The sequence below is a fragment of the Nomascus leucogenys genome, chromosome 6 (assembly GCF_006542625.1).
Source record: "Nomascus leucogenys isolate Asia chromosome 6, Asia_NLE_v1, whole genome shotgun sequence".
Classification (NCBI taxonomy): domain Eukaryota; kingdom Metazoa; phylum Chordata; class Mammalia; order Primates; family Hylobatidae; genus Nomascus; species Nomascus leucogenys.
Window position 1 is genome coordinate 108,015,140 of NC_044386.1, and position 16,439 is coordinate 108,031,578.

Sequence of the window (16,439 nt, forward strand, 5' to 3'; positions counted from 1 at the left end):
ATGGCCAGTTTTGGGGCCAGTTTATAGCCAGATTTGGGGGCCTGTTCCCAACATGTTCCCCCTTGTTGCTTTTGTAAGACGATAAAAGCAAAGGCAGCTGTATCATGGTGAGCTACTTCTCGCAGGAATCAGAATCTGCATCTGCAGACTATGCAAAGACAAACTACATGGATTAAAAGCACAATCATCATTGAAATCACAGAGCTTCCAAGTATTTTTATCTATTTTAATGGGTTACTTGCTGCTAATCTGTCGGTAGCTCCTTCAAGCACTACAGTTCCTGGCATTAAGGTCAGGTGTGCCTAGGATGCTTTAAATATTTGTTCTTTTAATTTTGTAATATCCAAAGACAAGTTTGTAGAGTGTCCTTCTAAATGCTTTTTTATTCTTTCCCAAATTTTGATCTTATTAAGAGCCATTAATAGTTTCCACAAATCCTTATGTTTAGCTCCTACAGCGGGCCATATAATTTGAGGTTGAGGTGATACTATACCACCATGTTTCCAGATAATAGGAACTCTTGCTGTATTTCTTACCATTTCTACCATCTGACCATTTTGTTTAGACCAGCTGAACATAGTGTGGCCGTGGCATGCAGACTGAGAAGTGCAATACAAGCTAAACATCCCCTTAGGGGACCAATCAATAATGATTCCATAGGAATCGTTGTGCAGCACCTCTGCCTGTTCTGCAATGCAATCTTCCCAAACAAGTACATTAATTATTTCTGGCCAGGTCTAATTCTGTTTACAAATAGGTTTTTGAGGGCGGTATGCCTCAATTATAGGAGCCAATTTATTATGGTAAATACTGAGATCAGAAAGCATGTGTAACTATGTCATAGAGTGATTACATCCAGGTATTACTGCCAGCCAAGATTGATAAATATGCCCAATAAGTATAGTTGTTCTCTGTGTCAGTCCTTGTTGAAGGAATACTCACAGCAATGGTGATCACTGCTATCATAGCTATCATTAAATTACTCATTGTGACTGGTTGTCCCACTTTCCTCAGGTTTTCTTCCACCATCTGTGACAGCTTCTTGATCTGTCCCCAGGCAGGTGGCTGAGTTCAACAGGTGTTGCTCGTGACAACTGGGGTCCTCCTCAGCATCAGTCTTGACATGGCTGCAACTGGGGGATCCTCGGGATCCTCCCAGAATCTCTTCCTCACATCTGGCTCATGAAAAGGTTTCAGGTGTCTTGATGGTATCCAACTTGGCTATTGATTCTGGCCTGGAGAAACACATGCATAACCTCTACCCCAAGTTATTATTTTACCTATTTCCAAATTTTTTGTTATTGGATCTCTTCACCAAACCAGTTGTTCTGCATCTGTCTTTGCCGCTGGTTTCTGTAGATGCTGTTCAGCTGCTGATAGCATCTGGCTTTTAGGCAGGCTCAAAAAATTTAAAGTCAATAATACTAGATTCAATTGCATATAGGGTGTTCCGGAGTCCCTGTTTCCCCCACTCTGCTTTTGCAATTGTCATTCCAGGGAGAGACTCATTCTTTCTACTATGGCTTGTCCTCAAGAATTATATGGGAAGCCAGTAATGTGTTTAATATTCTATATAGAGAAAAATGTAGCTAGAGCTTGGCAAGTATAGCCTGGGGCATTATCTGTTTTAATAGAAGCTGGAATGTCCATCACCGCAAAACACTGCAAAAGGTGACATTTAACACAGGCAGAAGACTCTCCTGATTGGCATGTAGCCCAGACAAAGTGAGAAAAGGTGGCCACACATACATGTACATAAGCTAGTCTCCCAAAGGAGGGAACATGTGTGACGTCCATTTGCCAAAGAGAATTAGGTTCCAATCCTCAAGGATTAACTCCTCCTGTGAAAGATGAGGAATGTACCATTTGGCAAGTTGGGCATCATTGGATAATAGCTTTAGCTTCTTTCCAGGTAATGCTGTATCTGCGTTTGAGACCAGAGGCATTAACATGGGTTAAATTGTGAAAGTGTCTAGCATTAGATATTGCAGTAGCAACTAGGTGATCAGCTATTTGATTCCCTTTAGTTAAAGGTCCTGGAAGAGGTGTATGACCCCTAATGTGTGTGATGTAAAAAGGGTGCATTCTACTCCTAACTGCTGTTTGTAATTGGGTAAATAAAGTCATCAGTTGCTCATCTGTATGAAATCGTAACTGAGCATTTTCAATTAATTGTGTGGAATGAACCACACATGAAGAATCAGAAATCACATTAATAGGCATATCAAAGCAGTCAATACCTCAATTACAGCTACAAGCTCAGCTTTTTGAGCGGGAGTATAGGGCGCCTGAAAAACTTTACCTTTTGAGCCAGAATAAGAAGCTTTACCATTGCTAGACCCATCTGTGAAGACATTTTCAGCACCTTCAATTGGTTTAAGTTACTTATTTTAGGGAGAATCCAATTAGTTAATTTCAAAAATTGAAATAATTTTGTTTTCGGAAAATGATTATCAAGAACACCCATGAAATCAGCTAAATAGGTTTGCCAAGTAAGACTATTTATAAAAGTTTGCTGGCCGGGCGCGGTGGCTCACGCCTGTAATCCCAGCACTTTGGGAGGCTGAGGTGGGCAGATCACAAGATCAGGAGATCAAGACCATCCTGGCTAACACAGTGAAACCCCGTCTCTACTAAAAAAAATTAGCCAGGTGTGGTGGCGGTCGCCTGTAGTCACAGGCACTCGGGAGGCTGAGGCAGGAGAATGGCGTGAACCTAGGAGGCGGAGCTTGCAGTGAGCAGAGATCGCACCACCGCACTCCAGCCTGGGTGATAGAGCAAGACTCTATCTCAAAAAAAAAAAAAAAAAAAAAAAATTTGCTGTATTTGTGCCTTTGTGAGAGGGACAATAACTTTTCCAGGATCATATCCATGTAATTTAACAACCTGAGTTCTCCCATTTCCTATCATAGTAGCAATTTGATCCAAATAAGGAGTTACAGTCCAGGAATTAGTATGTGGAAGAAAAAGCCATTCTACTAAGTCCTGCTCTTGGACAGTAACATCAGTAGGTGAATGCTGAATTGAAAAAATTAGCAAATTTAGAGTCTTTTCTGGATCTATTCTATTTATTCGAGCCTTATGCACTTGCTTTTCAATCAGCTGTAACTCTGCCTTGGCCTCCTTTGTTGATTGCCGAGGGCTAGTGAGACTAGGTCCTCTAAGGATAGAAAATAGTTTACTCATGGCATAGGTAGGAATGGCTAGAGCAGGTTGTATCCAGTTACTGTCCCCTAGTAATTTTTGGAAGTCATTTAATGTTTTCAATTGATTCCTACGTATGGTTACTTTCTGTGGCACAATGGTAGTGTCATTCACTAAGGTCCCCAAGTAGGAGTAAGGAGTAGTAGTCTGAATTTTGTCAGGAGCTATAATTAAACCAGCGCAAGAAATCGAATTTTGCAAGTGATCTAACATTGGAGTAATATTTCAAGAGTAGGGGCAGCACAAAGTATATCATCCATATAATGAATAATGTAACATTGAAAATTTTTTATGAGTAGGTTCAATTGCTTGCCCTACATAAGTCTGGCAAATTGTTGGACTGTTTAACATGCCTTGTGGCAACACTTTCCAATGAAAACACTTAGCAGGTTGCAGGTTGTTTATCGCAGGTATTGTAAATGCAAACCTTCACAGTCTTGCTGAGCTAAGGGGATAGTAAAGAAACAGTCTTTTAAATCTATGACTATTAAAGGCCAATTTTTTGGAATCATAGCAGGAGAAGGCAGTCCTGGCTGTAATGTCCCCATAGGTTGAATTAATGGCCCTTAAGTCAGTTAACATTCTCCATTTACATGATTTTTTCTTAATTACAAAAACTAGAGAATTCCAAGGGGAAAATGTTGGGAGCTATGTTTCCTTTTTCTAATTGTTCAGTAACTAAGTCCGCTAAAGCCTCCAGTTTCTCTTTACTCAGCGGCCATTGTTCTATCCAAATTGGCTTATCTGTTAACTATTTTAAAGGTATAGGTTCTGGAGGCTTAACAATGGCCGCCATCAAAAATGATATCCTAAACCTTGGCGGGAACTTTGTCTTTCCATTTGAAGCAGCTTCTTCAAACCTTGCAAATTTTTTTCTAGTCCCATACCAGGGACATACCCCATTTCATGTATCACATGTTGACTTTGAGGGCTATATAATTGCTCTGGAATTAGAACTTGTGCTCCCCACTGTTGTAATCTCTTCCCCACAAATTTATAGTTACAGAAGTTACAATTGATTGAATAGTCCCAGGTTGTCCACTGGGCCTTTCACAATGCAAAATGTAACTACTTTGATATACTTCAGGGGCTTTACCAACTCCAACTATGTTAAAATGAGCAGGTTGAATTGGCCATGCAGATGGCCAGTGCCATAGAGAAATGATTGAAATGTCTGCTCCTGTATCTACCAAACCTTTAAATTTCTTTCCCTGAAAAGTTATTTCACATGTAGGACATTTATCAGTAACTTGATTAACCAAATAAGCTGCTTTGCCTTGTTTATTTGTGCTTCCAAATCCTCCTGTTCATTTAATTTCACTTTTCCCCATTCCCACATGTGGCACAATCAGGAGCTGTGCTATGCGCTCTCCTGGCTCTGCTTTCCAGGGAACAGAAGTAGATATAACAATTTGAATTTCCCCATTGTTATCTGAATCAATGACTCCTGTATGTACTTGCTCTCCTTTTAAATTTAAACTAGATCTACCCAGAAGTAATCCTATCCTCCCTGCTGGCAAGGGTCCACAGACCCCTGTTGGAACTTTTTGCAGGGGTTCCCCAGGCAGAAGATTCACAGCTTTTGTGCAGCAAAAATCTACTGCGGCACTACCAGCTGTGGTGGGGGACAGACATTGTACAGGGGTGAGGGAGTGGCCTGAGCCGGAAATGCCCCAGGTTGGAACGTGGGGCCCGTCCCAGGCCCCTCATGATGTTTCCCGAAATTGGGTTCCAATCTTTATCAAACTTAGAGTGACACTGATTAGCCCAATGTTTTCCTTTTTTACACTTCAGGCATAGACCTGGTTCATATTGATTAATAGCTTGTTTAAATTCTTTGAGTAATTTAAAAGGAAAAGGCTCAAATGTAGCTATAATATGTCCCTATTGATCTAGGGGGTGTATCCTAACAGGGAACTGCCAAGCCTCTATGTCACCCTCTCATCTAGCTTGCTGAATTCCTGCCTGAATAGAACTGAGAGTGGTCACTCCAGGAGCTGCTCGAACAGCCACTGGGGCAACTACTTTTCACCCAGTGTCCTCCAGAAAAGAAAGATCTGGAGGGTCAGGCCACTCTTTTTCTTCAAAATAATGAGGGGGTGCAGAAGGGTAGGGATGAACCTCTTCCTCCTTTGCCACTTTACCTTTAGCTGGCAAACAAACCTGCTGTTACCTCTTCTGTTACTTTGTTATACTTTCCTTCCTCCTCATCATTAGTGTGAAAAGGTTCCAAGGTGGAACAAACCAGAGCCCACACTTGTCCCACTGTTACCCTGATGCTTCTGTGTTCCCCTTCTGTCTCACCATGGGGATTGCTTAAGAGTACTCGGGTGTCTTCTAGCTTAATTCCATGTTCTCCAACCATCGCTCTGGCGACTCTTCAACCCAGGTTCGAGCCCCATGTATGGGCACCACTTACCGAGACCAGCTCGGTCGTGGAGACCCTAACCCAGCGGTGCTAGAGGAATTAAAGACGCACACACAGAAATATAGAGTGAGGAGTGGGAAATTGGGGGCTGACAGCCTTCAGAGCTGAGAGCCCCCAACAGAGTTTGACCCATGTATTTATTGACAGCAAGCCAGCGATAAGCATTGTTTCTGTAGATTATAGATTAACTAAAAGTATTCCTTATGGGAAACAAAGGGATGGGCTCTGGCTAGTTATCTGCAGCAAGAACATGTCCTTAAGGCACAGATCACTCATGCCATTGTTTATGGTTTAGGAACACCTTTAAGTGGTTTTCCACCCTGGGTGGACCAGGTGTTCCTTGCCCTCATTCCGGTAAACCCACAACCTTCAGTGTGGGCATCATGGCCATCACAAGCATGTCACAGTGCTGCAGAGATTTTGTTTATGGCCAGTTTTGGGGCCAGTTTATGGCCAGATTTGGGGGCCTGTTCCCAACACATCTCAAACAACAATAACAACAAAAACCTTACGAAGCACTACCTTATGCCAGGCACTTTTCTACAAACTGGTGATATAAATAGTGAGCAGTTAAACCTCTGTCTCAAACTCTTACCAAACTGGAATTTCTTCCAGGTGGAGTAAACCAGTTCTCCTTAACAAACCTGTGAGCTATCCAGGTAGTATTGTGTTTGTTTCTTTTACCATCTTAACGGTTTTTAAGTGTATACTTCAGTGAAGTCAAGTATATTCACATTGTTGTGCAACAGATCTCCAGAACTTTTTCATCTTGCAAAACTAAGACTCTGTACCCATTAAGTAATAACTAATTTCCCCTCCCCCCAGGCCCCATAATCACCATCCTTCTTTCTGTTTCTATGAATTTTTTTTTTTTTTGAGACGGAGTTTTGCTCTGTCACCCAAGCTGCAGTGCAATGGCATGATCTCAGCTCACTGCAACCTTGGCCTCCTGGGTTCAAGCAATTCTCCTGCCTCAACCTCCTGAGTAGCTGGGATTACAGGCACCCGTCACCATGCCTGGCTAATTTTTGTATTTTTACTAGAGATAGGCTTTCGCCATTTTGGCCAGGCTGGCCTCAAACTCCTGACCTCAGGTGATCCACCCACCTTGGCGTCCGAAAGTGCTGGGATTACAGCCACTGTGCCCGGCGTGTTTCTATGAATTTGATGAGATACCTCATATAAATGGAATCACGTACATTAGTATTTGTCTTTTGGTGACTGGCTTATTTCACCTTAGCATAATGTTCTCAAGGTTCATCCATATTGTAGCATGTGTCAGAATTTCCTTCCTTTTAAAGCTGGATAATATTCCATCGTATGTAAGTCCCACAATTTTTTTTTTTTTTGAGACGGAGTCTCGCTCTGTCACCAGGCTGGAGTGCAGTGGTGCAATCTCAGCTCACTGCAATCTCCGCCTCCCAGGTTCAAGCAATTCCCCTGCCTCAACCTCCCAAGTAGCTGGGACTACAGGTGCGTACCACCATGCCCAGCTAACTTTTTGTATTTTTTTTAGTAGAGATGGGGTTTCACCATGTTGGCTAGGATGGTCTCAATCTCCTGATCCGTGATCTGCCCGCCTCGGCCTCCCAAAGTGTTGGGATTACAGGTGTGAGCCACCGCGCCCGGTCATATGTCCCATATTTTATCCATTCATACAATGAGGGACATTTGTGTTATTTCTACCTTTTGGTTATTGCAAATAGTACTACTGTGAACATAGATACACAAATATCTCTCTGAGATCCTGCTTTCAATACTTTTAGATATATACCCAGTAGTGGGATTGCTGGAAGGAAATAACACTTTCATATGCTTCTAAGTTTGGCTCTTTATATGTTACCTTGATCATTCTCTCAAGCAGTACTGCCCTTAATCCCAAGCAACTGGAGCTCTTGGGCTGGGTGGGGGCCTTATTGGTCCTCCTCTGCCCAGAGTCCAAGGAACCTAGAGGATGTGCCCACCCACCTTCCTTTAGATCATGCTCTAGGTACCTACTTAACCATCCTCCAATTTGCTTTCAGGGCCCAGATAGGCCTTTTCCTAGGTCCACCCTTCCTGGAGAGGACCTGCTAGTATGTACAGCCCTAGACCCAAAGGGTGGCTACAGGACAACTTTGTGGGGGTATCATGGTGTAGATCTTCAGGCTGGGTGTCCACATGCAGGCATAGGAAGCCTGAGACCTCACACTGCAGGACTGAGTTGGGAATGGTAAGGGGCTTCCATTTGTACTTTTTCTCTGGACTCCTGTAAATATTAGTAGCTATAATGTTGTTAGATAAACAAGTACTATTGACAAGGTCTGAAGAACACTTAGTTCCATTACTGTAAACCTGTTTTTAACTGGCTGTATTTTCTAGAATCAGTGTATCACTAGCTTCTCAGTGTATAGTGTCTAGTCGGTGAACCAGACGGGTAAGATTTGCTCCTTAGTTAAGGAAGCCTGCACCAGGGTGAAAAAACCATTGTTGTTAATCTGAATGAATCTGTTCTTCTCTTCTTTTGCATATGTAACACTTAGTAATGCAAATGGAAAACACAGATGATGCATTCGTGCAACAAGGGGAGACAAGAACGCTGAAGCATCAATGCCAGTGGGTAGACATACAGGCAATTCAGTAAGAATCTCTGGGATGCGCCAATGGAGGCTCGGAGAGGCTAATGAGCTTGTTCTAGCTACCCAGACCCACAGATTCATGGCTGAATCCCAGAAGCAGTCTGGGAGATTTTGTGGGGAGATGAGGCAAAATAATCTGTTTCCTTGGCAAGGTAAAGGATTCCTTTCAGGAATCATCTTCTACCTTAAGCTGCAGTGTTTTAGTTAAACATCACAGCTCAGTATTGGGACAGAAATGTAGAAGGAAAAAAATGCTGAAGGGTCACAAGCAAGGAGCAGGTCTAGACAGCTGAGGCACCATTCTCCTCCAATAGCTCTGTTTCTTCAATAACTGGCCATGTAGACCTGTTCTACCCCCGAGGGCTGGGAGTCGAGTCAGACTACAGCCTGAATGCTCCCTGATCTTAGCATTCCTTGACTTGCCATCCCACAGGCACCTCAAATTTGGTGAGTCCAACTCTGAAGGGCTCATCATCACCCCATCATCCTTTTCCTGTGCTCCCTGTGTTAGTCAACTGCAGGATTAACTCCCCGCCCCCCAACCCCAGTCGCTCAAGCCAGAACATTCCTCAACAACTCCCACACCCCCTCAAATCCGGATATTTGGGCTTCCTAAATCTCTACCTCCTAATCTCTTTCACATGCGGTCCACTCCTTTCTGTCCCCATTGCCAAGGTTGGGCCACCACCACCTATCTCTGGGACAACTTACAGTCTCCTAAGGGGTCCTGCCTTCGGTCCTCCCCACCTGGCTCATCTCTTTTGAACAGTTTCTGCGTACTCACCTGCCCTAGATAGCATTCTACAATGCGAACACAGTCATGTCCTTCCACTTCAGCGGTTCCCCACTGCCCCCAATATGAAAAGGAGTTACAAACCCCTGCCTTCCCACTCCCACCGAGCACCTTCGCCTTCTGAACTGGCCAGGGGCTCTGTTGCTTGCTCGTTGCTCTCAGACCCTTTGCACAAGGTGCTCCCTCAACCCAAAATAGAATCTCAGCCCACCCTCTGTCGGTCTTCGCTCCACTGTCAGTTGCTCATTTAACAAATATTCGCTGCTTTTGCCAGGCTACGCGCTAAACGCTGGGGTTACGCAAGGGGAGGGCAAAACAAAACAAAACAGAGAACAAACGAAAACCACAACCCCCAAAAGTCCATTAAGACCCCTAGCCACAGGGGGCTTACATCTGAGGGGTTACCGTCCCATGGCACAAGGTGGAGTATGAAATCCGCCTCTGCCTTCCAGGCTTTTCCAATGCCAAGACCTGCGGGGCCACCAGCTGTGAGTCCCCTCCCACACTGACTACTCCCTCAACAGGATACGAGGGAAGCTGAACCTGTCGGGACACCGCGCCGGGCACGCTCAGGTCCCACCGCGCGTGCTCACCGGCGGTCCAAAGCGCGAGTTCGGACAGGCAGCGCCCCCCTCCGACTGCGAGCAGGGACGCCCCCGCACTCTTCCCGGCACCCCTTCAGTCTTCATGGTACACCCCGCCCGTAGGCACCCGGACGGCGGAAGTGAGCCGCGAGGGCGGAACTTGTTGTTACGGGTAACGGAAGTGTGGCGGCGTTGGGTTGAGCGGGCTTTTTGGAAGTTTGTGGCGGAGGTGAGGCAGAGGTGACTGCAGAGCGGGTCGCGAGTTGCTCGGGCTGTGGGACTGGGCCTCTGGGAGGGAGCGGTTCTGTGGGGGAGGGGAGGCTTGTGTCCGACTTGGCGTTCTGGTATTTTCTCTGGCGTAGAAAGTAGTCGCGCTCCGCTGTCTCCCGCCGCCTGTCTCAGCTTTCGCAGTTCCCTCCTAGGGGTGTGCCTCAGTCGGAGTCCCTTCTGTTAAATTCTTCCCCTTTGGTCGAGGGTCAGCTCCCACTTCGGAGAAATTTCCCTTAACCTTGCATTGCATTTGTTGTCCGGTCGCGGTCTCCATCACCAGCTGCTTCGTGTTATAGTTTCTGTATTTGCGCTTACGGCTTGTTAACTGAAGAACCCGGAAGGGAAGGCCGCGGCCTTTCCCGCCAGCGGGGCTCTGCCATTCTCGGATCTTGGCTTCAGGTCCCTGATGCTCTCCGGCGTCTCTTGACAAGGAATCTACTTCGCGCTCAGGGAATTCACAGCCACCCGCCTCTGGTCTTACCTCTGTTTTTAGGATGATTTTAGCAAATGTGCCTAGGTTGATTTAAACGTATCCCCCTCCGAAGCCGCCTGCCCCTTCTGGCTGGACACCTTTTTATGTTGGTGTGTCCTATTTGCATCCGGTAGTTCAAAGCATGGGATCTTGGAGTCTGGAGCTGGACAGACTTGGGTTTCACTTCTCTCTCTGCCACTTGGTAGCCTTCTAATCTTGGGGGAAATTCCCTAATCTCTGAATCCCAAAAGTTGTTCATCTAAAAGGGGGCTAATATTATACCTACCTAATAGGTGGTGTTGTGGGGGTCATGTTAATGAATGTAAAGTGCTGGGCTCAGTGTCTTCCCTATTATAGGGGTTCAATAATTTGTTCAACAAATATTTGTTACCTAGTTTGAGCTAGGTACTGTGCTAAGTGCTGGAGATACAGTGATAAAACCAGCTACGGCCCCTGTCCTTAGGGGACTTGCAGTTTAGTGGGAGATAACATTTGTTAATCTGATAATTACGCATGTAATATTAAAAATTGGTGACAGTATGTAAGAGAGTTTACTGGTGCCATGAGAGGATGTACTAAGAGAACGTTTAACCTAGACAGCTTCTCTTTTTTTTTTTTGAGACGGAGTCTCGCTCTGTTGCCAGGCTGGAGTGCAGAGGCGTGATCTTGGCTCGCTGCAACCTCCGCCTCCTGAGTTCAAGTGATTCTCCTGCCTCAGCCTCCCAAGTAGCTGGGACTGCAGGTGGTGCCACCACGTCCAGCTATTTTTTTTTTTTTTTTTGTATTTTTAGTAGAGACAGGGTTTCACCATGTTGGCCAGGATGGTCTCGATCTCTTGACCTCGTGATCCGCCCGCCTTGGCCTCCCAAAGTGCTGAGATTACAGGCATGAGCTACTGCGCCCGGCCTAGACTGAGCTTTTGAGGAGATGTGGATTGAGCTGAGATCTGAAGGATTTGTAGGAATTAGTAATAAAAGATTGGGGGGCAGTGGATGGAAGCAGGAATATTTATTTAAGTTCCAGATGGAAACATGTGGAAGGGCTGTGGCAGAAAGAACTTTGAGATTTGAAGGACTGGAAGCAATTCTGTATGGCTGGAGCAGAGTGATGAAAGGGAGTTAGGCATGGGTCAGAACTTGCAGGACTTATTTTATCCTTACTTAAGGGTTTTGGACTGATAAAGCAATGGAAGCCACTGAAGAGCTTTAAGATGAGGATGGCATGGAGGGAAGATAAGTCACATAATCAGGTTTGTGTTTCAAAAACATCACTTTAGCTGCTGCACAGAAGGGAACAAGTTAGGAAACGATTGCAGTAGTTCAGGTGAGAGATGGTGGTTTGGAGTAATGTGTCAGTAGTGGGGATGGAGAAAAGTAGACAGATTTGGGAGATATTTAGTAGGTAACATTGACAGGACTTGGTAATGGACGTGGTGAAGGATGAAGGCAAAGTTGTTAAGAATGTTACCTAGGTTTCTGGTTTGAGCAGCTGAGTGGATGATGTTACCATTTATGGAGACGGGAAACACAGGAGGAGGAAGAGGAGGAACAGATTTTCTTTCTACTAGGCTGTACTTCCCCCTTCTATTTTCATAGCTACTCACTGAATTCTATCTGCTTCATGTGCCTCCATTTCATCCCATCTTTTCTATTCTCCAGTCACCACCCTAGTACAGGTCTTAATCATTTCCACTAAAATAACTTCCAAATGGTCTCTTAGCATTTGTTGTTTCTCCTTACCTTCTCCCCACTTTAATCTGCACAAAGATGCTAGGTTCTGTTTCCTCAAACACTTGCAATCTTGTGAGATTCTCTTTTGCTCAGAATTTTTTAATGGTTCTCAGTAATTTACGAAATAGAATCTAAATTCCTTAGCCTGTTTACTCCCAGCCTATCTTTCCAGCCTTCCTACTCACTATTTTCCTACTTGGATTCTACCTCAGCCATTTTACTCATTTTCCCCAAAGAAATTTCTCATTTCCCATATGAATGCCTTTGTTCGTGATACCCTTCTCAATAATGTATACCACCTGGTTGTCTTGACTATCTAAATTTAATCTCTAAGTTCCAGTTTAAGCTTTCCTCTGCTGAGAAGCCTTGACATTTAAGAACACAATTACATCTTTTACTTTGTTAACTTCTCACCTTTTCTTTTTCTTTTCTTCTCTTTTCTTTTCTTCTCTTCTCCTTTCCTTCCCTTTCCCTTTCCTTTTTTGAGACAGAGCCTCGCTCTGTCGCCCAGGCTGGAGTGCAGTGGCACAATCTCGGCTCGCTGCAAGCTCTGCCTCCCGGGTTCACGCCATTCTGCCTCAGCCTCCCGAGTAGCTGGGACTACAGGTGCCCGCCACCACGCCTGGCTAATTTTTTTTTGTATTTTTGGTAGAGACGGAGTTTCACCGTTTTAGCCAGAATGGTCTCGATCTTCTGACCTCGTGATCTACCCTCCTCGGCCTCCCAAAGTGCTGGGATTACAGGCGTGAGCCACGGTGCTCGGCCTCTTTTTTTTTTTTTTTAAGAGACAAGTGAGGAGTGCCTCTGCCCGGCCGCCCCATCTGGGAAGAAGTGAGGAGCGCCTCTGCCTGGCCGCCCCGTCTGGGAAGAAGTGAGGAGCGCCTCTGCCCGGCCGCCCCGTCTGGGAAGTGAGGAGCGCTTCTGCCCGGCCGCCCCGTCTGGGATGTGGGGAGCGCCTCTGCCCGACCGCCCCGTCTGGGAGGTCTACCACGGAGGCCAGAAGCAATGTGGGGGCTGGACGTGGTGGCTCACGCCTGTAGTCCCAGCACTCTGGGAGGCCGAGGCAGGTTGATCACTTCAGGCTAGGAGTTCGAGACCAGCCTGGCCAACATGGCGAAACATATGAAAAATACAACAGACAAACCAACCAACCAACCCAGTGACAACAAAACAGGTCTACCCTGGAGTCATACTCTAATTTTTTCTATTTCCTCCCTTTCTGATCCTTTATCCCACTTTCTTTTTCTTCCTCTTCCTTCTCCTTCTTTGTCAAATAGAGGATTGAGTTATTATCATTGATCCATAAAAAAAAAAAAAAAAAATTAGCGAGGTGCGGTGGTGGGCACTTGTAATCCCAGCTACTCAGAAGGCTGAGGCAGGGGAATTGCTTGAACCTGGGAGACAGAGGTTGCAGTGAGGCAAGATTGCTCCACTGTATTCCAGCCTGGGTGACAGAGTGAGACTGTCTCAATTAAAAAACAAACAAACAAAAAACTATAGTCAACAGGTCTCTTGACCTTATTCCTAAGGGAAAATTTTTGTCTTTTGATCAACATCTCCCCAACCCTCCCTATACATTGTATATATTTAATTACTGAAAAGGGGCTATTCGTGTGGTTCAAAAATCTAAAAATATAGGCTGGGTACAATGGCTCATGCCTGTAATTGCAGCACTTTGGGAGGCAGGAGGATTGCACGAGCCCAGGAATTTGAGACCAGCCTGGGAAACATAGCAAGACCCCATCTCTACAACAAAAATAAAAAATGGGGCAGGAGGATAGCTTGAGCCCAAGAGGTTGAGGCTGCAATGAGCCGTGATCACACCGCTGCACTCCCACCTGGGTGACAGAGCAAGCCCCTGTCTCAAAAAAAAAAAATAAATAAAATCTAAAAATATATAAAACTATAAATAATGAAAAGATTAAGTCCTTTCTTCAGTTCCCTCCTGCTCCCACCAAAAAGTCTTTTCATTAGTTGCTTACATGTCCTTGTCTAGTTTCTTCATGCAAATATGAACATGTTATTTTTATCTCCCCAATCCTTTAATAGGAAAAAAAACAGCTCCTTATACTCTGCACCTGGCTCTTCTCGCTTAGCATCATATCTCAGTGACCTTTCCATACTGATATATGGAGAGCTGCCTCCTCCTCTGCCTCCACCTCCTCCTCGTTCTTCTACTTCCTCTTTTTCCCAGCAGCATAATATTCCAGTGTATGGGTTTCTATAATAATTTACTTAATAAATACTTTGCTGAGTTGGAAAAAAAAAAAAAGAGAGAGACAGGGTCTTACCTTGTTGCCTAGGTTGGAGTACAGTGGCATGATCATAGCTCACTGCAGCCTCACATTCTTGGGCTCCCCTTCTCACTTGTTTTTATACCATTTAATTGGCACATAGCATTTATAGTGCTATTGGTTTATTCATTTATTTGTCAAATACTTTATTACATGCTTATGATAATATATAATGTATTACATACATGATATGCTGTTAAATGGAAGCTTTGTTCTAGGTAGTATGGTGAGTAGATGGTAACAAGTGTGGGCAAAAGTTATGAAACCACTTGATTCGAATACAGGTTCCTAATAAGACTATTCCAGGGAATTTTCAGGATTATTTTGGTTAGGTTAAGAATCATCTTGCCACTGAGCTTAAGAAGAAAAAAAAAAAGAATCGCCTACTCAAAGATAGTCCTAAGTTTGTTGAGCACCCATTGCATAACAGGTATGAAATATTCAGTTAACAGGGAAGGAAAAAAAATCGTTTGTTTATTTCTGGAATCTTCACCCACCTCTGACGTTTTTCTCTTGTAGTTCTGTGATATGAGCAACAATGGACCAGAAGATTTTATCTCTAGCAGCAGAAAAAACAACAGACAAACTGCAAGAGTTTCTTCAAACCCTGAGAGAAGGTGATGTGAGTATTAGGAAGCATGTTCTGCTAAAAGTAAATGTCAGGCGTGATGACACACTCAAAAGACATGTGAGAAAGAAAAATTATGCTGCTGCTTCATCTACTCCCCATTCACTGTAGGAGACAAGGATTTATTTAATAATAATTTATAGATGTAAAGAAATTGGGGTGACGGAATGAGAGAAATAGACAACTTGAGGGCATTTGTGATCAAATTAAAACCTGAAATAGCTTAAGAATAGAATGCTTTTACAACTGTATTTATAAAAGCAAATTAGTATACTTTTATGGTCCTTAGAACAATCCTATTTGAAGATAATATCCAGACTATAGTTATTGATTGAGACATTAGTTTTGCATTTTGATGCTTCTCTGTATTTTTCCTTAAAGAAATTAAGTTTATAAGCAGCAAAATATTTTGAAATTGTTAGTAAAAATTAGGGCCTCTGTTTTCACTATAAGTGTAGGATTATAAAATGGGATAGTAATTGCCTTATATGTTAGGCTGTTTATTCTTCCTAATGTTCTTTCTCAGCTGATATACTGCTCCTTTTTCCATAAGTGATCTCATCCTATCCAGGTCCCTGCCTGGAAAAGAATCTCTCTTCAAGGTATATGTATGAACAAGTAAAGACATTGAATATCATGGGATTTTTTTCCTTTTTCTGTCAATTGATGAGTATTATGTTTTTAAGGGAATTTTTATGTGTTAGTGTTGTAGTTACTGAAGCAAGGTGCATCTTAGTCTGTTATCTGACATACTAGCTTAACTAAGAGCAGCGTTGCTCTTTGATTTTTTTCTTTGATTTCTTTTTAATCTTTGAAATTATCCAAGATTGCCTTTATAGCTATTTTTTGAGATGGCTTGTTGCATGAGTTGTATCTTGAATCATTCTATAGACAAGATTTGATTGAAACCAGCATTTAAATTATTTATTTAAAGTTTCATGCCTCAAATTGAAGGCGTGAACACTGTCAAATTAAAGACAGTGTTCCAGATGTTTTCTGACTCCAGGATAGAGTAACGCTAATATTTCCCTCATTTTTCAATTAATGCAAAATCAGCTTTTTGGCAGCAACATTATATTGTAGTCTCATTGCTCTTATATTTATTTTTATATATGTTGATATTAAGCTAAGTTTCCTTTATCTCTGAAGTCCTTTTAGAATCCATGTTAAAAACTATATATAGGCCAGGCATGGTGGCTTACACCTGTAATCCCAGCACTTTGGGAGGATTCCTTCAGGCCAGGAGTTCGAGATCAGCTTAGGCAACATAGTGAGACCCGGTTTCTAAAAACAACTACCAAAACAACAAACTTTGTATCTGTTAACTGTCACCTTTTTTAGATTCATCTTGTTTTACTCTATCAAGATCATTTCGTATGATTCTGTTGACCATATTAATCACCTTTTTATCCTCTACA

General features: G+C 43.6%; 2 protein-coding genes across 2 annotated transcripts in view; one reads left to right on the plus strand and one right to left on the minus strand.

Annotated features, from left to right (window-relative positions):
* Positions 1-9,736, minus strand: part of RLBP1 (retinaldehyde binding protein 1) — a 32,799-nt gene extending 23,063 nt beyond the window's left edge. Inside the window, exon 1 of the mRNA XM_030814997.1 lies at positions 9,637-9,736. The gene's annotated coding sequence lies outside the window, so the exon portion shown is untranslated. The remainder of the gene's footprint in view (positions 1-9,636) is intronic.
* FANCI (FA complementation group I) overlaps positions 1-16,439 on the plus strand; it is a 124,653-nt gene that overhangs the window by 40,828 nt on the left and 67,386 nt on the right. Inside the window, exon 2 of the mRNA XM_030814987.1 lies at positions 14,913-15,015. Within this exon, the coding sequence (XP_030670847.1) occupies positions 14,932-15,015 (84 nt within the window). The 5' untranslated portion in view covers positions 14,913-14,931. The remainder of the gene's footprint in view (positions 1-14,912; positions 15,016-16,439) is intronic.